Source organism: Mustela nivalis, assembly GCF_964662115.1.
Source record: "Mustela nivalis genome assembly, chromosome: 11".
Lineage (NCBI taxonomy): Eukaryota > Metazoa > Chordata > Mammalia > Carnivora > Mustelidae > Mustela > Mustela nivalis.
Genome location: NC_139030.1, coordinates 11,054,140 through 11,079,148, shown reverse-complemented (window position 1 = coordinate 11,079,148; position 25,009 = coordinate 11,054,140). Strand labels below are relative to the sequence as shown.

Genomic DNA, 25,009 nt, shown 5'->3' with positions numbered 1-25,009 from the left:
ATCAATAATAGTGTCATCCAAACTGATGTTACCAAGAAGGAGACAGACTTTTTTCAATTTAACAACACATGCTAGGTATCTTTGATGGACACAAGGATCTGCCCTGTGCTTTTCCCAGCTGCCTAGTGTTCTACTATAGGAAGGTTCCACATTCAATCAGTTAAGGTGGGACAATGTGAAGAGAGGGGGGATTCCCCCTTCATTCCTTACATCCAACATGAAGGCCAAAGTGCCAAACACTTGGGCAAAACATTTCTTTAAAAACACAGGTGAATAAATTAAAATCCTAAAATAGAGAAGGCCTTTCCCATCCATATGGGACATGAGGGACATGAGAAAACACAAAAAGAAATCAAGGCAAAATCCAATAACCTGATCCCATAAAAATTATTAAAACCTACACTGTATAAAAGAACAAGCAAATGAATGAAGTAAATGAAAACATAGGGAAAAGTTTTTTTTTAAAGATTTGTTTATTTGAGGGCCACCTGGGTGGCTCAGTCGGTTAAGCATCTGCCTCTGCTCAGGTCAGGTCATGATCTCAAGGTCCCTGGATGAGCCCAGTGTGAGAATCCCCGTGCAGAGCAGAATCTGTTTCTCCTTCTGCCTCTCCTCTCTCTTCCCCTGCTCATGCCCTTTCTCCCTCTCTCTCCCTCTCAAGTAAATGAATAAAATCCTAAAAAAAAAAAAATTTGAGAGCGCTTGTGTGTGCATGCAGAGCGAGGGGAAGAGGGAAGGGGAGAAAGGGAATCTCCAGCAGACTCCCTGCTGAGGGTTGAGCCCTGCAGGGAGGCTAGATCCCAGGACGCCAAGATCATGCCCTCAGCCAAAACCAAGAGTCAGCCAGCCATTCAATGTCCTGAGACATTCGGGTGCCGGAAAAATATTTCTAACACATCATCTCAAATATGAAAAGAGCCTATACAAATAAACAAGGATAAAAATCTCACCTGAAAAGTAGATGTATCACATGAAAAGCAAACAGAACAGTAATAACCAAATAATATAAAAATTATTTATATTCAAGGGCACCTGGGTGGCTCAGTCAGTTAAGCCACTGTCTTCGGCTCAGGTCATGATCCCAGAGTCCTGGGATCCAGTCCCGCATCGGGCTCCCTGCTCAGCGGGGAGGCTTCTGTCTGCCTCTATGCCTGCCTCTCTGCCTGCTTGTGCTAGCTCTCTCTGACAAACAAAATCTTTAAATTGGGAATAAAAAACAAAATCTTTAAAAAATATATACCTATATATTCAATATCACCAAGGAAATGAAACTACAACAGGAATACCCTGAACTTTCCCCAGCACTTTAAGGTTTTCTCTTAGAAGGTTTTGGCAAAGGTAAAGACATTTCCTCATTCATTCACACAAGTCACATTCGCTGGGCACTGAGCTAGGAATGGCAGTGAACAGGTCTCTGCCTTCAAGGACTGCATATTTCAGGTGTGGAAGAAAGGAGGACTACATGATAAGGCAGGAGGAAATAAATAATTACTTAATACTTACTGTTTGTAAAAGTACTAGTAAGTACACCTTCATTGCAGGGCAATATGGTAGGATCTATCAAAATGTTGTACTAGCAATTACATTTCTAGATATTTATCCTGCAGATATTCTCGCCCTTGCTTAAGCACAATATATGTGGACATGCAAGTTCAGTGGAGTGCTGGGTTAATTCTGGAAGAAAAAAAAAATGGAAACAAGCCTAATGTTCCTCAACAGAACAAATTACAGGACACTCACACAATGGACCATAATGTAACTAGTTAGATCAACTTTTGCTTTTCAGTTTTGTAAGGAAGAGAATATGTAAGTTGCTGAAAATATAGAGTATGACCCCATTTCTTAGGTCAGGAAACAAAGGTGTTGAAGAGGATTCGAAGAAAGGGGAACCCTCCTACACTGTTGGTGGGAATGCAAGCTGGTGCGGCCACTCTGGAAAACAGCATGGAGGTTCCTCAAAAAGTTGAAAATAGAGCTACCCTATGACCCAGCAATTGCACTACTGGGTATTTACCCCAAAGATACAGATGTAGTGATCTGAAGGGGCATGTGCACCCGAATGTTTATAGCAGCAATGTCCACAATAGCCAAACTATGGAAAGAACCTAGATGTCCATCAACAGATGAATGGATAAAGATGTGAATCTATATAGATAGATAGATAGATAGATATAAAGATAATGGAATACTATGCAGCCATCAAATATGGAAATCTTGCCATCTGCCAACAACGTGGATGGAACCAGAGGTTATTATGCTAAGTGAAACAAGTCAATCAGAGAGAGACAATTGTATGTTCTCACTCATATGTGGAATTTAAGAAACAAAACAGGATCATAGCATACAAGAGGAAAAATAAAACAAGATGAAATCAGGGGAGACAAACCACAAGTGACTTTTTTTTAATTTGTTTTTAAAAGATTTTATTTATTTATTTGACAGACGAGATCACAAGTAGGCAGAGAGGCAGGCAGAGAGAGAGGGGGAAGCAGGCTCCCTGCTGAGTAGAGAGCCCCATGTGGTACTTGATCCCAGGACCGTAGGATCATGACCTGAGCTGAAGGCAGAGGCTCCAACCCACTGAGCCACCCAGGAGCCCCACAAGTGACTCTTAATCATAGGAAACAAACTGAGGGGTTGCTGGAGGAGAAGGGGGTAGAGGGGGGAGGGGTAACTGGGTGATGGACATTAAAGAGGGCACATGATATAATGAGCACTGGGTATTCTAGAAGACTGATGAATCACTGAACTCTACCTCTGAAACCAGTAATACATTATATGTTAATAAACTGAATTTAAATTTTAAAAAGAAAAACTCCAGAAATAAAAATAAAATTTTTACAAAATTAAAACAAGTTTAAAAAAAAAAAAAAAAAAAAAAGAAAGGGGCATGGACCACCTGGGTGGCTCAGCTGGTTAAGCACCTGATTCTTGATTTCAGCTGAGGTCATGATCTCGGGGTTGCGAGATTGAGACCTGCTTGGGTTTCTCCCTCTTCTTCTGCCCCTTCCCTGCCCCACTCTTGCGTGTGCCAGGTTGGGGGGGAGCACACACATTTCTATTAAGTACGTATGCCTGTATACAATTAAACATATGTGGGTTAATGTAGAACTAAGAAAAATCTGGGAAGTGAGATTATGTAAAACTTTCTAGAGTACAATTCCTTTGGAATTCAAGAATGTGCCACTTTTTTACTTAGGAAAAGAAGGGGGAAAAAGCATTTAAAAAAATAATAATGTATTTAAGGATCACTGGGCTTACTCGGTTTATATTCCCAAACTTCAGGCTAAAAATTAATCTGGAAAGAAAACGTCAGCTATCGAGAGAGTGTAACAAGTAACCCTTTGCCTCAGCCCTTAAATTCAAAGTCATGGATATAACTGGGGAGAGGAGGCAACCTAACTGGGCTTACTCCCTGCCGTACACTTGTTACTCACTTGATTCTCAAGGCAACACACAAATGAAACATCCCAATTCCCTACATGAGGAATCTGAGGCTTCTAGAGATTAAGTGACTTCCAGGGAATAGGAGCTGGTAAAAAGGCAGCAGCTGTCTGTCCTGGCCTGGGAGCAGGAAGACAGGATGTCCCTGCCCTGAGTTCTTATCTCTCTGACCATTCCCTCAGGTCACTGTGGGTGGAGGGCGTGCCGGGAGGGAGGGGGTAAGGCAACTGATTAAAGTTTTCTGTTTAAGGAGGCATTTTCTACCAGCTCCAGTCCTTCAGTTATCTTCCTCATCCACCCTCAGAACTGCGTGAGAAGTAGCAGGGAACAGGCATGGCTCCCAGAAATGCCCAGCAGGGGGGAAAAAGTATCTCCCCTTCCAGAACTCCTTTTGTTATCACATCACACTATTCAACCACTCCCTAGGCTCACCTAATTGCAAGACAGAGAAGAGAAAAGCAGATTTCACCTCTCTCAGCCTATCTGTAAAATGGGAATAATGCCTTTTGAGATCATTATTCAAGAGAGAATATCAGAAAGCATAAATTCTACAGGGCCAAACAAAGGATCACACGAAAGGCTGAGGTCCTTGCACAAAGCTTTACTTGGCTGAGGATCCAAGCAAAGCAATCCCAATGAAACAGCTCCCATCAACAGAGAAAGGTCCACAAAGTTAAAGACAGTATTTTAACAGCCTGTGTAGTAAACGTCTTCTCCCAGTTCTGTCCATTATCTTGTAGAGTGAATGAAGAATAGGACGGTTCAGAAGGCCTTCCTGGCTTTAATCTGTCCCAGAGCTACAACCTTGCAGTTCCAAAAGGTATTCTTAGTTCTAGAATCAACCCTGTGTTGTTAATCTTTGAATTAGGAAAAGGGTAAAAACAGTAAAAAATTTCAAAGTCCCAATTTGATAACCTTCTTAACTTCCAAAATGTTAATTTCCAAAATATCCTTGTTCACATCCAAATATGCCATATATATATATATATACAAAACATATATATGCACACACACATACATACATATATAGGGCATTAAAGTAAACAAGACAAGACAAAAAGGGTCTACTTTATTAATAATGGCCAATTTGTGACTTCTTCCTATGTGCTGGACACCATTTTTGGTGTTCTCCAGGCATTAAGCCATTTTACTCCACAGCAGCATTTACTCTGTAGAGATCTTATTTCCTCCATCTTACAAACGACAAATGGAAGACACTGAGAGGCTAAGTGACTTGCCTAGGTGGCTGCCCAAGAGCTCAGCCTCAGCAAGGCAGCTGGGGCCCTTAACCATCTGGTCTACCACTCCAGCCACACCATTCACATTTTTTGCGTTCCCTGAACCTCAGCCATCCTAAACCACTTAGGGTTCTCTGGACAGAAGATGCTTAACTGCACCCCCATTTCCCACCACCCCACCCCACTCTCTGGGCGCGCGCGCGCACACACACACAGACCGACTGCATTCTTGCTTTCGCTTGTGGCTTTTCTTCTCACTAAACCATCCTCTCCTTCCAAAGGACAGAAGTTTCATTCCATGAATGAATGAAAGTAAGATTTCTGAAAGAATCCGTGACTACATTTAAGATCCCAGAATCCTTTGGAAGGAGATACCAAAAGCTTCCTGCGTAAAAAGCCATTCTTAGGAAGCTGTTCCTTATCTCCAGCCAGAATTCCCCACACAGATTGCCTGGGGTTCTCTTTTCTCTCTTCTCCCTGACTCCTCCCCTACGGCACACTTCCAGCCCTTCCTGCGGGCTCCAGCTTTCAGGAAAGATCTGGCCAATGACAAAAAGGTTGCTCTGGGACGTTGCAGACCTCCACGCAACAGTGGGCCGCAACAGTGGGCCAGCCACCCATTCCTTAGGACTCTATGTGCGAAGAAGAGGGCATACTTTGTTTTACACACGGTTTTCACCACTGGGCTTGAGATAATGCACTGGCCTGACTCTGCACTGAGAAGTGAACATCCCATGGTTTCATCCCATGGTTTCAAGGGTCTTACAGAACACCCCCTCATGTTTTCACAGAACTTTTAAAACACCATTACAAGGAAGAAGATATGGCAGGGCCTCATAGAAATAGTATAATAGACATCATAGAGCCAATGCAATAAAAAACCAAATACTATTAACAGCTAACTCTTCAATTAACCAAAAAGGTTTTGATTGATGTGATAAAACTATTGTTTTCAACTGCATCAATGACCATTTGATATAGAAGTACAGGTACCTTAAATAAGATAAGCTAAAAAAATATTCAGTTCAGCATTACAAATAATAACAAAAAGGAAGGAGAGGAAAAAAATAAAATGGAAATAAAATAAGTCACGCCTACTGTTTAATTTTCTGAATCATCTATAGAGCACCTACTTCAGTGTCAAAGCACCAAGCTTAATGCTGGGGATACAATGTTTAAAAAAAGACTGACAGGGCTCTGGGCTCATAGAGTTTTCATTCTATTATTATGAGAGACAGACATTAATTACATTGGGTATTTTCTTCCAAGCAGTTACTGCCACTACGCTCTCCTAAATAACAAAAAGAAATAGCAAAATAATATGCAGACATTTTAAAATGACAGTAAAGCAGTTTTAATAATGACAGAAAAGGGGCAGCTGGATGACTCAGTTGGTTGGGCGACTGCCTTCAGCCCGGGTCATGATCCTCAAGTCGAGGGATCGAGGCCCTCGTGAGCCTGCTTCTCCCTCTGACCCTCCCCTTTCCCATGCTCTCCCCCTCTCTCATGCTCTCTCTCTCAAATAAGTAAGTAAAATCTTTAAAAATAAATAAATAAATAATAACGGAAAATGAGGCAGCTGGGCGGCTCAGTTGGTTAAGTGGCTGCCTTCAGATCAAGTCTGATCCCATGCTCCCAGGCTCCTGGGATGGAGCCCCAAGGCTGGCTCCCTGTTTCTCCATCTCCTTCTACCCCCTCCCTCGTCCTTTTTCCCCCTCCCTTTTCCCCTGCTCATACCCTCTCTCTCTCCCCCCTCCTCTCTCTCAAATAAATAAAATCTTAAAAAAAAACTTTTTTTATCTGAAACCAAAAAAAAAAAAAAAAAATGTTATTAGAAGACTAGTAGTTAATGAAATCAAGAAACAATTTCATGAAGCATATGATCTCACCAATGTAAAAAAAGGTATACAAAGGAGACTGAATGATTATAAAATCCATTTTTAAAGAATGTATGACTGAGATTAGCTAAGAAAAATGATGAAAGGAACTCCTACACTTGAATAGGGAAACAATTTCCAAGTCTCACAAACAGTTCAATGTGAAATGGAGCAAGAACCAATGAGTATCAGGGTTACAGGACAAAATAACTCTACATGTTTCTGGACTAATACTTGAGAATACAGCTTTTTTCCATGTTCCAAAGTAGCATTTTAAGCCAGTGAGAAAAGGATAAACTAGGCAATAACTAGTGGATTAACTATTTAGAAAAATAAAGTTAAACCTTTATATCACATCGTAAATTCCAAATGCAACATGACAGGATAAATCTCACTGGTAAAGCTGAAATATTTATATTTTTATACGGTTATGTATATAAATACATATATATTATGTAATAATAATTCAAAGTATCACTAAGTACCTAATTACTAAGTTTCACAAAAACATCCCAAACGCACTTCAATGTTAAAATTTAGAAACCATGAAATGAAATTTAGGAAACTACTAAGCAATTCTACGGTGGGCACATATTCTTAGAATAGAAGAAAAACTATTTTTAAAAGACAGAAAGATTTTAGGGGCACTAGGTGGCTCAGTCACTCCCTAAGCATCTGCCTTCTGCTCAGGTCATGATCCTAGGGTCCTGGGATCAAGCCCCGCACTAGGTTCCCTGTTCGGCAGGAAGCCTGCTTCTTCCTCTCCCACTCCCCCTTGTGCTCCTGCTTTCACTGTCTGTCAAATAAATAAAATATTTTTAAAAAAAAAAAGATTTTATAAGACATTTCAAATTTTTACACAGAAAAAAAGTCATGACATAGATCCTACAATATGAATACAGTTATCACACAAAAAATATAGTTAAATGACCAGCAACCAACAAAGAAAAATGTCTGCAACACACAGCAACTAAAAGGTTGATAACTCTTCATATATGGTGTGCTCTTACAATCAACAAGATACAAACATCTCAACAGAAAAATGGGCAAAGAACATGAACATTATTTGACAGAGAAATTTAGAAGATCAAGAAACCTATTTTAGAATATTTGACCACATTGGTTGATACATGCGAGTTTTTGAAAACCACAGCACATGAGCTGGGGCATTCTGCTGAGAAGGCATTTTGGTAAAAATGCGTCCAAAGCCTTCAGTCCAGTAATCCCACTTCGAAGGTAATTTATTATTATTTTTAAAAAAATATTTTACACAAAGACAACAACTCAAAGTTAAGTGTCCTTCCCATGATGCTGGAGAAAGCCACAGAGACCTATACCATGGGATACTGTGCACCCATTAAAAAATTTAAGTTCTCAAGGCATTTTGAGTGAAATGAGAAAAGCTCACAAATCTAATAAAAGACAACATGCGTCTGGAGCAAGATCAGTTCAAAAAGACGTACATACAAATATATGTGGAAATCAGGTTAGCAATGGTCCTCAGGTGAAATCAGAAGAGATTTCAATTTTCTTCCCTTCTCATCTTCTTTCTTACACATGTCTAAATCAACCATAATGAGCATGTTACTTCAATGATCAGGAAAATGCAACTTAAAAAATATCTAAAGTAAATACACCAAACTGACAAAGGGTGGTTAAGACCATAAAGCAACTCTTTTCCTCTGTTGCAACTTTTCTATACTGAGCAAAGGAGAAACTCTTAAAAGGTTTAGTGTGAGGACTGCCACACATGGTCCAAGGTTGGCTGATTACAGGGAGGAGAGGTGGAAGGCAGGCAGGGAAGGCAGGCCAAGCAGGCAAAGGCCTTGCAGAGGAGACAGGAGGTGGAGGTGGGTGCACACTCAGTGCCCTCCGCAAGCCACGGAGCCCCAGACCACTCACTCACTCCTCAGCACCTCAGGACCGGGCCACGAACAAGACCTCGGAGCTCAGTGATCTGTGAGCATCAGCCCATCTCTTCAAGCTACCTTTAGGCAAAAAAGCACAGGCCCAGAGAGATAAGCAAAACTCCACAACTTGGTACATGTGACCTCCTGTGACCCAGAAAGACAACAGCCGACCCTGCTCCATAGACACTTGCACAGAGGCACAGTGGCACAGAGCCACAGAGCCACAGAGGTACTCCTCCACAGGGCCCGAGTCAGGGGTCCCCACTGGACGCTGCTCCATAGACACACAGAGGCACAGAGGCACAGAGGCACAGGGGCACAGAGCCACAGAGCCATAGAGCCACAGGGCCCGAGTCAGGGGCCCCACTGCTAACCAAGTGTGGGCTTGGCCAGTAGCTGTGGCCACAGAGCCACCTGCCCTTCCGCTGGGCCATGCCAACCATGGGAGGGGGCTGATTCATCCCCAGGAGGACGCAGAGCCACCTGCTACCTCAGAGCTGGTTCCCTGCTTAGAAGGCCGCCAGCCCACAGAGGACAAGCCTGATGATCCAGCTGGATTTCCAGCCCCGGCGTGCTCTCTGAAGGAGGGCCTCCACGTCCTACAGAAAGGCGCCAGCCGAATGCTCCCACGCGGCAACTTCCCTACAACTCAGCACGACCCTACAAAACGGACCACTGTCCCCCTGCCCCTTTGCTCTGCCTGTTTAAAAACACGGGGGCAATTAAGCCACTTGATGCCAGAGCATCTACGAGGTGACCTGGGAAGGAAGTGCATAAACACATCCACACGATCACACAGAAACCACAAAAACGCCATCTGTTAGGAGGACACTGATCCGCGTGTCCTGATAAAGGGAATCACCAACTGAACAGCCATTCTCATAGCAGGCACTTGGAACAGCTGCATTCTTTCAAATGTCACAAAATCACATTCCTCGGTTTACACAAACACCTCGGTACAGAGTAAAAAGAAAGGCAGCTCCAAGTCCTGGTGTGAGGCAGTGCTAGGATGGAGATTCAAAAAGCAAAGCCAGTGCCTCTTGTGTGAAGACACGGTGGGTGGTCCTATATCCACCGCCCCATGGGGCTTCTGCGTGGGTGCACATGGAACCCAGCCCCACAGCTGCCTGAGGATGGGCCGACCTTCCCACCGCTGCCCGCTGCAGCTCTGGGAGACATAACAGACCTCCTGTACCTAGGGTGCTCCATCCACATCCAGGAAAGGACACCGGTCATGGTCACAGTCAACAGCAATTCTAACAACTGCTGCTGCTCACGGAGCCTCTGCCCCGTGGAGGGCCCATGCAAGAACTATTATCTCCATTACCCACGGCTGGCCTGAGGGCCTCTACAGCTGAGACGTCCACTTTTCAGACAAGGACGCAGAGGCTCAGGGAAGTGTCCCCACTGGGACACAGAATCTCTCTGACACGCAGTCTCCTTCCCAGCTAACCCCACCATGATCAGGTAAGGAAGCCCCCCACGCATCATCCAGGTCAACTCTCCACTCCTGCTGGCAGGTGGCCCCAGCACGGCAGCCACTACCTTGGTTGAGATAGGTCAGAGTCTCCTCGTGCAGCTTCACGGCAGGGGACGTGGCCGCGCACAACACGTACTGCAGAGGCGGCAGGCGAGCGTCGTTCTCGGGGGACAGCTGGGGCTCCTCTTGCTTGAAGATGGGCAAAGCGAGCACATCGCTGCAACACACAGGAGGGAGCAGTCAGGGGCAGAGCCCCATGGAGCCCCAGGAGCAGAGCCCCACAGAGCCCAGGCGCAGAGACAGACAGCCAAGTCAGAGAAGTGGGTCCTGACCTGGGGCGTCGAGGGCAACACACCGAAACCCATGGCAGCGTGCTTGTGGAGGAGGGGGTGCGGGGGGCCGTCCCAGACCTCATGCAACACCAGTGCCCCCAGACCTCATGCAACACCAGTGCCCCCAGAGCCAGGATGCTCCTTTCAAACCACGTCTATCCATCCCCTGAAGATTCTGTTTTTCACTCAAGGGCCCTCCAGAGATTTACTGAATCAAATCAAGGAGGCAAAAATGCAAAGTTATCTGGTATCTACAAATTAAAGAAGTCTCTGTGACAAAGGGCCTGGCAGCAATGGAGTGAACCTGAAATGCCACGTGGTTTCCATCCACAAGAGACTGCTCATTATGTAGTCCTGCTCTCAGCTTAAAAATCTGAACAGAAGTTTTCATTTTTTTTAAGTAAACTCTTCTACTCCTTGGCGGCTTCTCAGACCAATTCAATCCTGTCCTCAGGGCTCTCTGTAAACTATGAAAATATATTTCGCTCACTGGGCTGTGACAGCCCACCACCTACAATCTTCAAAAAAAAAAAAGGTGGGGGTAGAGTTAGCTCATAATCCTGATTTTAATGGTCATACTAGTATCTCCGAAATGCAAAACAAGGTGTAAAGCCCTTGGATTTAATTGTTTTCTTATTCACATGCAAAGTATCAAGATGCTCAGAGATACTTTTCCTCCACCTCTGAATACTCTCCACCATAGCCCAAAAAAAAAAAAAAAAAAAAAAGCCTCACACCAACCTAGGAGTTGTTTCTAGATGAACTTTTTTTAAAAGCCCTTGCAAGGTTAGAAGAAATTCCTGGGGCACCTGGGTGGCTCAGTGGGTTAAAGCCTCTACCTTCAGCTCAGGTCATGATCTCAGGGTCCTGGGATCAAGCCCGCACCTGGCTTTGCTCAGCAGGGAGGCTGCTTCCTTCTCCCTCTCTGCCTACCTCTCTACCTACTTGTGATCTGTCTGTCAAGTAAATAAATTTAAAAAAAAGAAAACTTTAAAAAATTAAAAAAAATTTTTTTAAGGAAATTCCTGAGAACAGGAATGACTTGTGAGCAGAAAAGGCTTTTGTGGGGCACCTGGGTGGCTCAGTGGGTAAAGCCACTGCCTTCGGCTCAGGTCATGATCTCAGGGTCCTGGGATCGAGTCCCGCATCGGGCTCTCTGCTCAGCAGGGAGCCTGCTTCCTCCTCTCTCTCTGCCTGCCTCTCTGCCTACTTGTGATCTCTCTCTGTCAAATAAATAAATAAATAAAATCTTTTAAAAAAAGAAAAGGCTTTTGTTTAAGACCTCTGTATTACAAGCAGTGTAGAAACAGATGCCCCGAAAGTCCTGGTCCCCTTATCTTGATAACCCTCCTCCCTCTCAGTGTCCCCAGTTATGAATCAGATTCACCGACCCCACTGCACTATATAAACAGGAGTCACTGGTACAGTCTGTTCCTCTTACAACACAATTAACCAGGAGTCTCTAAAACACAAACCCAGCACACACCCCAGCAATCCCAAACAATTCTCAAAAGTGCAACTCCGGCTTGGAGCACACCTGGAAACTCTGTGTGGGGGCCTGCCCCTGCCTACCATCCCTGGCCCAAAGACAGGAGCAGTGCCATCTCGGCTCCCCTCACACTGCCCCTTCCTTTTGCCACACTGGTGCACACTCCCAGCCCAAGTGGTTATCTAGGAACACGGGAGAGGCAGGCAGGCCTACTCACCTGGGGGTTGCATAATTTCATGTTTGCCCAGACCGTGTTAAGTTAATATGCCATGGACTGCTGCCTTTAAATTAAAAAAGAAAGAAAGAAAGGAACAAAGAAAGAAAAAAGAAAAGAGAGAGAAAGAAAAGTAGGGGTGGAAACAACCATCACTTAACAGTAATTTCTTTCAAGCCTGGCATCCTTATTTGTCAAGGAGTAAAAGTCGCAAGAACATCAAACAGAAAAAGGAAAGAAAGGAGTGAAGGCCACTATGTGGGTAACGGGAGACAACTTGCAGAGATTTCAGGGTAAGGAGATCACCGAAAATAAAATATATAAACCAAGGAAAAGGTCAACGACTCTCACTCTAGAGTTGGGGGAACCACTGGCGTATTAACTGACCCTCACTTTGGCCTTCACTAAGGTCAGCCTCTAAAGGGATGAAAACCCCAGTTTCCAAGACATGAATTTTTTTTCTTTTTTTAAATAGCATGGACCAAATGTTTCCTTATCCATGGTCCCTAAATGTGTAAGGCTTTCTGGCACCTTTCACCCCAATTGCCACCCACCACCCAAACCCTGAAACAATACCAAAATCCTAAAAAGGTATCTAAGGAATTCCAGAGACCAATTTCCATTTCAGAAGCAGAAGCAACTCCCATACAAGGGGAGAACTATTCCCTAATGGGATGACATTTTAAGTATCCAGGAAGTTTTAAATGCACTCACATTCCACTCAAGGTCACCTTCAGAATCATTTTTTAAGATATGGCAACATATTTAATGGCCACAACCTAAAATTTAGGCAAAACCACAACCACAACCTTCACACAGTACAATAAAAACGGACCCCACTGTAGCATTTCATGCAGGTGAACGGACACAATTTTCTGCAGAGACTAACTTCTGCCCCTTGAAGTTCTGACATCCCCCAGGGGTAGCTTCCCTCTGGTTGACATTTCCATGGTCTGCAGGGAAGGCCATCATTCCTTAATTACGACTGAGACTTATGCCACCTCCTATTACTCAGGCCCATGAATAAAAAGGAGAGGACACATCAATTAAATCCAATCATTTCTCTGCTTCTGGAAGGAGGAAGTCTTCAGAGTGGACTAGGGGACACATTACTTATCAGAAGCCAGGATTTCCAAATGACATGTACTGCTAAATCTGAGTGGGAGCCTCTTAGGAAGGAAAAAAAGATGGTGGGGGCACTCAGAACGGCTCTCACTTCGGGGCTTTCGCACCAGTGATTCCTTCCACCTCACGATTTACTTTCTGAGTCCATACCAAATGCCCTTTGGGTTAAATTAGGCACATTTCGTAAACTGTGACTAGGATGGAAATAAAGACAGGCTAAAGCTGGTTCAGGCGAGTTCAGTAAATGAAATGACTGCCCATTAGTGCCCAGCCAGCTGCAGAACAAGGAAAAACAATCCTCCAGGAACTGAAGCTAACGGGGCTCCGACTTCCTTAAAGGGGAGACGACAGAACTTTGAAAAACAAGCAGGACTTACTTTTCCCTTTGCAGAGCACTAGTCAAGTCCCTGCAGAAGAAGAAAGATTTCCATCAAGGGCAATAAAGGGGCGGGCCCCAGGCCAATACAAGTATCCAAGACCACCTGGAGGGAGGGGGCACGCTGTCCTTCCGAGCCCCCGCCCGCCGGCCCGCGGAGCTGAAGCGCAAGGTCGGCCCTCGCCACTCACTCGCCCCCCTCGGCCCGCCCAAGGACACCGGAGAGGGCGTGCGGCTCGGAGAGGGACCGGGGCAGAGAGGGGCAAAGAGCAGGAGCTAGACCTCCCCGCGACGGGCACTGGACTGATGGCAAAGTTTCCTCTCCTCCGATGCGAGCCGGGAGAAGAGAGACGGGGTTTGGCGGACCGGACGGGAAGCTGCGGAAAGCAGGTGTGTGCTCCGCGCCCGACAGGGTGGTCAAGAGAGGACGGGTGCCCCCGGGGTCCCTCCCTAGGCGGGTCCCTGGGGGATGTCCCTTCTAGTCCCCCGAAGGCTGATAGCCGGGGGGCGGAGGGGGCCGGCGCGGAATGCAGAGAGGGCGCTCGGGACCCGTGACCCGGGACCCTGCGGCTCCCGCCCCGCCCCGGGACGTCCGACCGCGCCCCGTCCAGTCCCGGCTGCGCGGCCCTTACCGCAGGTAGCTGCCGGAGTTGTGCTGGTTGTAGTGCTCGGGCTGCGTGTGCCAGAACAGCATGGTTGCAGCTCCGCGTCCGCCGCGCCCCACGCGTGACAGCGAAACAGCCGCGGGCCCCGCCGACCTCGCCCAGTCTCCGGGAAGCCGCGCTCGGAAGCCGCACCGGCCCCGCGCATTTATGGACGGCCTGGGGGCGGGGCCACGGCCGGCCCCACCCCCTCGGGCCGCGCGGCCGGGCGGGGGCCTCCTGAGGCGGCGCACCTGGCCGACCCGCTCCCGCGCGCCCTTCCCGGGAGCGAGCGTGCCTCTCCGCTGCGGGACGGGAGAGGGCGGCACGGACTAGGACTGGGGCCCCGCCTCTTCTCTCGCCCCCAAGGGTGGGGCCCAGGTGACCCTCACCGGGGCCGGACGACCTCCCGCGTTTCCGCCGCAAGGCGTCCTTGACTCCGTCCAATTGGGTCCCCACCGTGGCCGCGCGGCTGGGGAGTGGCTGCCCTGCGCTTGAACGTTAGGGACCCCGGATCAGGCACTCTCCGCCCCCTTCCCAGGCTCTCGTTTTCTCATTTCACTTTGCATTGCAAATCGCGGTACTTTTTATTTTTGTTCATTGATTGCCTTTTCCACAAGAATGTAAGCTGCAAGAAGGCAAGGCTTGGACTCCAATTCATCGGAATTTCCCACTGCCTAGGAATATGCTTGGGACATAGTAAGTGCTCCATAAATATTTGTTGAATAAATATGAAAAAAGGAATGCATTCATTGAATAATCAGAGAAGGCTTCCTGAAGGAGGTGACATGGAGCCAAGGCCTTACAGACTTGGAGGAAGCATCTCTCTGAACATCTGGAGGGAAAGTGGGTCCAGTCCCTAGTAATTGCCAAGGCAGAACAGCTTTAGCATGGCTGGGGCTGGTTGACCAAGGGGATAAGGAAGCAAAATGAGAGGTGGACAGGGCACATCACAGAAGGAATGGAGCTAGGATGTCTAAGTGTGTTTTCAGAAGAGAAGTTGAATATGTGATTTGCCTTTTGGAACGAGCAGTCTGGACAAGTGTGGACAGTGGATCATGGAAGGGGGGTATCAGTAAGGAGGGAGTGGAAGTCATAGAGCCATGACTTACCCCCAGGTGATATTCCCCACTACATGGCACAGCACCTGGCATAGAAGAGCTGGACATTCTGTCTCTGAGTATTGATGGAATGGAATGAAGTCTCCTGAAGCCCCAGGCCTGAAATTCCAGCTCCTTCAAGCACTGATGTGGGTAGAACGCTCCCTCACTCTGCTCTCGCAGCAACTCTTCTCCTGCATAGGTCACAGCTGGCACGGCATGTCCTCGTAGCCACTCTCAGGGACTACTACCTCCCCCCAACTCTCCTACCCCATGAGGAAAACAGAAATGGGACATCTCAATTCTCCTGCAAGGAAGGACTGACTGTGCGAGCACGAGGAGTGCTGTAAGCGGAGTCCTCAGCCATCAGCCCCTTTAGGGACAGCCTTTGCTGCAGAGAGCCTGCTCACTCAAGGTCACACCCAGGGAGGGGTGTCCACATCCCACTGCCTGTTGAGACAGGAAAATGAAAGTCTGGCCATCTCTGCTGATTGGCTCTTTTAGCCTCAGGACTCCCCCAGGGGCCAGTCAAATGTGTCATGGGGACCTCCCATGGGACCTACCTCAGTCCACTCCCGCTTCCTTCCCATCCTTTGCACAGGTGTTAATCTCAAGGAAACTTCCTAATAAACATCCTGAACGTTAAGCTCTGTCTCAGGGTCCATGACAAGCACACAGCATCTAAGTGGGAGGATCTGTGGGGTAGTGTGCAAAGAGCACACCCTTAATGGATCCCTTCACCAGATAAGTAGCCCCAGAGCACCTGCCATATGCCAAGCATGGCGTGGGGTGCGGGCTGGAGCTCTAGCTGAAGAGGCCGGTGGGAAAGCAACAGCAGAGGCTGCTCTAGGAGTAAGAAGGAGGGTTGTGGAACTCTGGAAAGCCCCCAGGGAGTGATGCCTCCTGATGGATGGGTAAGTGGAAGTTAGGCCAGTCTGTGAGGCAGTGTTCAGAGCAGGGTCTCCAGCACACAGCATGTGCAAAAGCCCAATGGAAGGGCTCCAGTAGTGGCAACAGGTGACAGTGACTCAGACCTGGGTTTTCCACCTGACTCTTGTCAGGATCTGTGACCCTGGGTGGCATAAACTGACTGCTGTGCTGCTTCTCTCATCAGGAGGGCCCTGCAACTCTCTTGACCGTAGAATGCGGTGGAAATGATATTGTTCTTATTCCAGGCTGGTCCCTAGGAGGCCAGGCAGCTTGTCGCCTCTGTTTTCCTGGAGTTCTAGACCACCCTGTAGAGCATGGATCAAAGCCCAGCCAGCCCCCAACCATCCCGGCCCCCACCAGAGGTCCTCTCTGATTTGACAGTGGACCTGCTCCAGCGGGCACCACACAGACAGAGCATGAGCCCAGCCACCCAGGCCCTGCCCCAAATGCAGACTTGAGAGCCCGTGCTCTTGGCCACCATCAATTCCTAGCCCAAGGCCCTGCATTCCTCTCAGAACAAAGTTGGGCAAATGTGCTGGGATCCAGATGTGTGTCTGCTCCCGAGTAGTAGCCCTGGGCCCCACAGAGTCCTCACAGGACAACGCCCTCTTGGCCACTCCACAAGGGATTCCAGCTGCTCTTAGAGGAGGTCACCCTGAAGAATCTGGGGCCTGATGCCCTGGGCAGGATCGTTTCCAAGAATGAAGCGGAGTTTAAGGATGCCCAAAGTAGGCGGGGCAAAGTCTGTAGAATTATGTTTATCCCGGTATTGTTTATAATAGTAAAAATTGGAGACAAACAAAATGTCCCATCAGCAGGAGGCTAGATTCATCATCATCGGCAGTCTGTTCACATGATGGGATCCTCTACCAGCTTGAAAATGAATTAGAGCTCCGTGGATGACATTCACAAGTGTAAGGTAAGGCAGAGAGAGACCAGATGTAGATTACATATTATATAATACGCTTCTTCAGGGTTAGCAACATGCAGAATAACACTAGCTGTTGTCCATGAGTCTTTACCTCTGTGCCTAGGAAGTAATAAACACAACCAGCTTGCAGAGCACAGCTCACCTCAGGAGAGGAGGGCTCATGTAGGGGCTCACACAGGGGCCTTCAGCTGTAGGCAATTACCATGAGTGGCCATTAGAACGTCCTTTATATATTCTGGCAATCTGAAATATTTCATTAATAGATTTGTTTTTTTAAAAAAAGATTCTATTTATTTACTTGAGAGGGAGAGAGCATGAGCAGGGGGAGGGGCAGAGCCAGAAGCCAACTTCCTGCTGAGCGGGCACCCAATGCAGGGCTCCATCCCAGGACCCCAGGATCATGACCTGAGCTGAAGGTAGACACTTAACTGACTGAGCCCCACATGATCCTTTTCTTTTCTCTCCTCTGCCACCCTGGGCTACCAATGCTCCTGGCCTTTGCATGTACTCAAATGTGGCAACCCGTTGCCGCCATTACAAGATGGCGCCGGAGAGCCTCGTAAACAAGTGGTTGGACGCGTGGCCTTAAGCTTATTCTGCCCAGCAACAAGGCTGACCTACCATAGTGAGCCACGTACCCCAGAATGAGACACGCCCCAGCTAGCCTGTATATATGTGCAGCCCTGGCTCTACCCAGGCGCTTCCTGCTTCCATCACCCTACAAACCTCAACCAAGTGCACTTCAATAAAGCGTGATAGAGAAGAATCCTGTGTCGGTGGCCTTCCTTCCTCGCGGGCGAGCGTTGGCGGGCCACACTCAAAAATAAATCTATGAGTGAGGGACACCTGGGAGGCTCAGTTGGTTAAGTGTCTGCCTTCGGCTCAGGTCTTGGATCAAGCCACATATAGGGCTCTTTGCTCAGCAGGGAGCCTGCTTCTCTCTCTGCCTGCCACTCTCCTTGCTCGTGCACTCTCTCTCTCCCTCTCCCTCTAACAAATAAATAAGTAAAATATAAAAAAATATACAGTGGAAAAAAGACAGCCTCTTCAATAAATGGTGCTGGGAAAACTGGACAGCTATATGTAGAAGAATGAAACTCGACCATTCTCTTACACCATACACAAAGATAAACTCAAAATGGATAAAAGACCTCAACGTGAGACAGGAATCCATCAGACTCCTAGAGGAGAACATAGGCAGTAATCTCTTCGATATCAGCCACAGCAACTTCTTTCAAGATATGTCTCCAAAGGCAAAGGAAACAAAAGTGAAAATAAACTTTTGGGACTTCATCAAAATCAAAAGCTTCTGCACAGCAAAGGAAACAGTCAAAAAAAAAAAAAACAAAAACAAAGAGACAACCCACGGAATGGGAGAAGATATTTGCAAATGACAGTACAGACAAAAGGTTGAAATCCAGGATTTATAATGAACTCCTCAAACTCAACACACATGAAACAGGCAAATATATCAAAAAATGGGCAGAAGATATGAACAGACACTTCTCCAATCAAGATATACAAATGGCCATCAGACACATGAAAAAATGTTCATCATCACTAGCCCTCAAAGAGATTCAAATTAAAACCACATTGAGATATCACTTTACACCAGTTAGAATGGCCAAAATTAACAAAACAGGAAATAATATGTGTTGGAGAGGATGTGGAGAAAGGGGAACCCTCTTACACTGTTGGTGGGAATGCAAGTTGGTGCAGCCTATTTGGAGAACAGTGTGGAGATTCCTCAAGAAATTAAAAATAGAACTTCCCTATGACCCTGCAATTGCACTCCTGGGTATTTACCGCAAAGACACAGATGTAGTGAAAAGAAGGGCCATCAGTACCCCAATGTTTATAGCAGCCATGGCCACGGTTGCCAAACTAAGGAAAGAACCAAGATGCCCTTCAATGGACGAATGGATAAGGAAGATGTGGTCCATATACGCTACGGAGTATTATGCCTCCATCAGAAAGGATGAATACCCAACTTTTGTAGCAACATGGATGGGACTGGAAGAGATTATGCTGAGTGAAATAAGTCAAGCAGAGAGAGTCAATTATCATATGGTTTCACTTATTTGTGGAGCATAACAAATATCATGGAGGTCAAGGGGTGTTAGAGGGGAGAAGGGAGTTGGGGTAAATTGGAAGGGGAGGTGAACCATGAGAGACTATGGACTCTGAAAAACAATCTGAGGGGTTTGAAGTGCCGGGGGGGGGGGGAAGTGGGAGGTTGGGGTACCAGGTGGTGGGTATTATGGAGGCCACGGATTGCATGGAGCACTGGGTGTGGTGAAAAAATAATGAATACTGTTTTTCTGAAAATAAATTAATTAATTTAATTAAAAAAAAACAATCTGAGGGTTTTGAAGGGGCGGGGGGGTGGGAGGTCGGGGTACAAGGTGGTGGGTATTATAGAGGGCATGGATTGCATGGAGCACTGGGTGTGGTGCAAAAATAATGAATACTGTTATGCTGAAAATAAAAAATAAATTTAAAAAAATTGAAAAAAAAAAAAGAAAAGAAAGGAAGGAAGAAAAGAATCATATTTGCCCTGTTCCAGAATTCAGGTTTCACATGCTTTGCCTAAAGAGGACAGTGCTCCTCCTAAAACACCTGGAAAAGACAGAGCTGAATGTCCCCAGGTATTTGCAGGTAACAAGCAGCTCACCATCTGCCTAGACCCAGACCCTGAGACCTTTCCTGGGACAGGCTGTGCCCCATGCCCCTGATGTCCCTGCTTGGACAGAAAAATGGGATGGAACGGGGCTGGCAGGAGGGAGTCCACACAGCCCTGGTTTCTGGTCTGCCTGGCCCTCCTTACAGCACCTCAGATCCTGATTCCCACTGAGGAGCAGCGAGGAGGTGAGGGGCAGGGAGGAAGCTCCCACCTGCTGAGCATGGGCTCAGCATAGCTGTTAATTTAATTCCTTCTGTCCCGCTACACCTCTGCAAGGAGAGGGAAACAGACTCCAAAGGCTGCAGTGACTTGCCTTAGGCAAGGTGACTCTGGACCTCTGGACTCGGTCCCCTGTTTGGCACAACCCCAGGACCCTCAGTCGAGGCCAGGGTATGGGAGAGGCAGCTGTGCACAGGGGTCTAGCCCAACCCGGGTCATACCCAACCTGCACCCAACAGGGAGGGCTAGGATGTCTGAGCCCCTTGGGAGCTGACAGTCCTACTGGGAAGGCAATGATCTCCCTTGAATCTGTGCCCCCATCAAGCTCGGGAATCTCCCAGGCAGGGGCCATGTCCTCCTCCAAATCGCATGGCCTGTGCCTGACACAGGGTCATCATGGGGTGGAGGGAGGGGGCGCTACTTAGGAGCTCTTGGGTTAATCTGATTGACCTAAACTGCCATGAGACATCTTGGTGGATGCTTCAAATAGGAAACTCACTAGTATGGTCTATTATGTAATTAGCTAACCATCTAGGAGTAACAGAAATGCACACAAAATTCAAAGGAAAATAGCCTCCCTGCCCCTTCCACTTCTCCCCCCCATCCAAATTTTGAGGGTTAGCAGTGTCCGTGAGCTCTTCCCAAACCTGGATGGGAGGCACACTAGGGATTTAGAGCTATCTATAGATTTCAGAGCTAGGTAACCCAGACAGGCTTCCCAGGGGAGGAGAAGAGGGGTAATTTAAGCAGGAGCCATGAGGGAGGTAGGATTTCTGTGGTGAAAGAACAGAAGGGATTCTCCAGGCATGAGGAACAATGCATGCAAAGTGCAAAGGGAAGAAAGAGTGTGCTTCTCTAGGGATATGATAATGGGCAGGGGTGGGGGGAGCATGGGGCAGCCCCCTGGAGTAAGAAGGGGCCAAGTCACAGTAAGCCTCAGTGACCTCTGACTTCTGGGGAGTGGACTGGTCATGTCACCTTAGGCAAGTCACTTAACCTCTCTGTTGCTGGGTGCATGATGGCTGTTTGCTGAGGAGAGCTTTTGGGATCAGCAGCTACCTTGGGTGGGGGTGAGTGAAGGTAGGAGTGGGCAGAGGATCAAATTAAGCTGTGAAGAGTTAGCAGATCTTATGGGAACTCTGAGGCTGAGATGGTCCTCAGGATTGCCCAGAATTTGAGCAAGGGATGCACCCACACTCACCAATGACAGTCAGACGCAGGTTGCCCCTAGGGACCAGTGATGACCTTGAGCAAAGTGACTCAGCTGGAGGCAAGTCCTCGAGAGAGCCCCAGTCAGTGGTATGAATGGCCGCAGGTACCTGAGGGCCTCAGTGGGGAGGGGAACCTTGACTAGACACAGCACCCACCAGGCTCTCCGGGCTGAGTCTCATTCATGAAATGAAGACAACGACACCTGCCCCTTGCAGCTGTCAGGACGACTATGGGAGACAATCCCTGGGGCATGCAGAGTGCCCTCCCCCTTCCTTCTCCAAAATACTTTCTACTTTCCAGCTGCACCTCACCAATCTGGTTTTCAATTCTCGAATGTTCAAAAGTGTGTGAGGGATCAAAAACCCAGGTGCTGGTTAGAGTTTCATTCTGCTGCAAACAACAAAAGCCCCCAAATAAAGAAGGCTTAAATGAGATAGACACTTCTTTCTCCCTGAAATTCCAGAAGTCTAGAGTTAACACCATTCAGTACGGTACCCACAAGCCCCGTGTGGCCACGGAGCACTTGAAATATGGCCAGCCTTTGTCAAGATGTGTTGTACGTAGAAAGGACATCGATTCTCCCATATTCACAGATTTGCTTTCTGCATTTCCAGGTCCCTGCAGTCAACCGTGGCCTGGGCAGCAGAGAGATGATCATCCTTCTGATACATCATCAGAAGGTCAAGAGCGGCCTACCGCTACGTCACTGCACTGACGTCATTCCCATCACATCCCCTCTCCACGTAGGCATTTTAGCATCCCGCAGCATCACACGAAGGAGAGTGAGTGCAGGATGGCTAAGATACTGTGGGAGATGGGTGTGGTGCACAAACAATGAATCTTGGAACACTGAAAAAATAAAATTAAATTAAAAAAAAAAGATACTGTGGGAGAGACAGAGAGACCACATTCACGTAACTTTTATTACAGTGTATTATAGTTCTATTTTATTACGAGTTATTGTGAATCTCTGACTGTGCCTCATCTATAAGTTAAATTTCATCATAGGTATGTGTGCATGGGAAAAAAAGTTGTGTCATAAATAGGGTGCGGTATTACGTGCAGCTTTAGGAATCCCCTGGAAGACATGAAACATATCCCCCATGGATAAGGGGGGAATGCTATACACACCAGTTTTAAAGATTTTATATGAGGGACACCTGGGTGGCTCAGTCATTTAGGCGTCAGCCTTCAGCTCAGGTCGTGATCCCAAGAGCCCTGGTTTCAATTCTGAGGTCAGGCACCCTGCTTAGCTCCCTGCTTAGCAGGGAGCCTGCTTCTCCCTCTCCCTCTGCTCCTCCCTGCCCTACTTGTACTCTCTCTGCCTCTCAAATATGTAAATAAGATCTTTAGATAAATAAATGAATAATAAAGATTTTATATGAAAAAAGAATGTAATATAGCTCTGTCAATAATTTTTATACAAATCCTGTGCTAAGTGACAGTATTTGTAATACATGGAGTCAAATGCACTACATTATTTAAATTAATTTCACCTGTTTCTTTTCCTTTTTTTGATGTGACTACTAGACAATTTAAATTTATTTTTTTATTTTGTAAAGATTTATTTATTTATTTATTCTTTATTTGTTTGTTTATTTATTTATATATATCAGAGAGAGAGACAGTTATCACAAGCAGGCAAAGTGGAAGGCAGAGGCAGAGAGAGAAGCAGGCTCCCCCCGAGCAAGGAGCCCGATGTGGGAATCCATCATCCCAGGACCATGAGATCATGACCTGAGCCAAAGGCAGCGGCTTAACCAACTGAGTCACCCAGGTATCCTGACATAAATTTAAATATGTGGCTTGCATTATATTCCTATTGAACAGAACCACTCTAGAACAGTGTTTGTTTGTTTTTTTAATATTTCATTTATTTGGGAGAGCTCGCAGTTGGTGGGGTTTGGCGGGGAGAGGGATCAGCAAACTCCCTGCTGAGCGTGGGGCTTCACACTGGGCTCCTCTTGGGAGACAGACACTGAGTCATGGGGTAAGACGGTGAGTCGCAGGCTGAGAGGTGAAGCTCGAATTATCTAAGAATTATCTAAGATAATCTAAGAATTATCTAAGAATTATCCAGCACGAGATATCAGTAAGGCTCAGGTTGGGAAACCCCGGTCTAGAGGTCCACGCCATTAGTCTCTGGCATTCTAACAGTTCCCAATAAGGAACCCGCCCTTCTTACACCTTCTTTGCCTTGCGTGTCTTCCATTGGCAACATTGTGGCACACTCTAAAATGGCTGCTGGAGCTCCAGCCATGATGACAGCATTCTATCAGCCACAAAGAGGAAGGGCAGAATAAAGGCACATTTTCTTTCCTCAAAGAATATGTGCACACCACTTCTGCTTACTCCCCATTGATTGGAGCCTAGTCACCTGGCCTCATGGTGCTGCATGGGAAACTGGGAAATGTAGTCCTTAGTGGAGTGGCATGTGCCTGGCTGAAAAATCCGGAGTTTCTTACTGAGAAAGACAGGAAAAGGTCCAAGGAGGAGACAGTATCTGCTGTACCTTGCCAGGACCACCAGACAAGGAATGTTATTCCCATTTTACAGAAAAGAAAAAGAAACCTGGCACCTGGTTGAGGGGACCGGTCCAGATTAAATGGCAGACTCAAGCGTGAACTGAGGGCTCCGGAATCCTGGCGGTCTCGTCCTCACTCCCTGCTACCCTGCAAACTTGGCGAAATCACACTGTTGTCCTTTGAATCCCATTGGCCAGTTGGGCATGTTGTCCTCCCCATCCCCATGGTGGCGATTTCTCCGTCAAGAGCCTCACTCACTCTCTCACAGTGAGACTCCTTCGAATTCAGATAAAGCCTGTAACTGACTTAACAGCACTGTACCAATCTGTTCTTAGCTCTGACAAATGTACCCAGAACCTAGGATGGTAACAATGGTGGAAGCGGGGTAAACCATATATGGGAATTCTCTGTATTATACTGGCAACTTTTCTGTAAGTCTGAAGTTATTGCAAATTAAAAAGATCCTTAAAAAAAAAAACCTTCCTTTGGAATTCAGATAGTCAAGTTGATACATTTCAGCATGAGTGGTTTGGTTTTCTTTTTTTTTTTTTTTTAAGATTTTTATTTATTTGACAGAGAGACAAACCGAGAGAGGGAACACAAGCAGGGAGTGGGAGAGGGAGAGGCAGGCTCTCCATGGAGCAGAGGGCTCAATGCAGCGCTCAGTCATAGGACCCTGGGATCATAACCTGAGCCAAAGGCAGATGCTTAATGACTGAGCCACCTAGGTGCCCCGAGTGGCTTGGTTTCCTTAAAGCAAAGGTCAGCTCCACCACTCAAATTTATCATTCACCAAACACCCCAGATAGGGCAGAGACATTCTGACAAATAACTTGTATACATCCAGCTCTCGGCATGTTCCAAAAGTTGTATGGGAACACCATGTTTACGAGCTAGCCTGGTTCTCACAAATTGCCCTATGAGACAGCTGCTGTGCCCATTAAGAGCTGGGATCTGAGCACTAGTCCCTCCCACACCCGACACCCTGTACTGCCTTCTACGAACTCTCCCCTCTCTGTTTAGGTTCTCCCATCAGTCTTTTGGGCAGTCAAGTATCCTCATTCTGATGAGAACTACCCTACTTCCCACTCCTAGAATTGCCCTGGGCAGAAATCAGCCTCATGATCTTTGGCACAGTGCCTTCTCTCCAGGGGCCAAACAAAAGCCCTGTTACCTGCTTTATACCTCCTCCGGCAAACTTCCCCAGTCACAAGTGCCAGCCTCGGCAGGGAGGCCAGATTTAGTGCCTCTTCTCCAGGGGGCGGCTAGTCCAGAGAAATGGG

The 25,009-nt window shown here is 46.9% G+C and overlaps 1 protein-coding gene and 1 long non-coding RNA gene across 4 annotated transcripts in view; one reads left to right on the top strand and one right to left on the bottom strand.

The window, feature by feature from the left end:
- TFCP2L1 (transcription factor CP2 like 1) overlaps positions 1-14,339 on the bottom strand; it is a 63,779-nt gene extending 49,440 nt beyond the window's left edge. Inside the window, exons 1-3 of one of the 2 annotated variants that reach the window (XM_082689817.1) lie at positions 14,118-14,339; positions 13,487-13,516; positions 10,015-10,166 (exon numbers count right to left, since the gene is read on the bottom strand). In XM_082689817.1, the coding sequence (XP_082545943.1) occupies positions 10,015-10,166; positions 13,487-13,516; positions 14,118-14,179 (244 nt within the window). In that variant the 5' untranslated portion in view covers positions 14,180-14,339. The remainder of the gene's footprint in view (positions 1-10,014; positions 10,167-13,486; positions 13,517-14,117) is intronic. The other variant, XM_082689818.1, reaches the window with a different exon arrangement.
- On the top strand, positions 13,525-24,119 carry LOC309843887. 2 transcript variants are annotated; one of them, XR_014300397.1, is made up of 3 exons: positions 13,525-13,875; positions 21,816-21,983; positions 23,758-24,119. It is a non-coding gene; the product is annotated as an uncharacterized lncRNA (long non-coding RNA). The 2 variants fall into 2 exon arrangements; XR_014300398.1 differs by lacking the exon at positions 23,758-24,119 and having other exon boundaries at positions 21,816-22,081.
- The last annotated feature ends 890 nt before the right edge of the window (positions 24,120-25,009 follow it).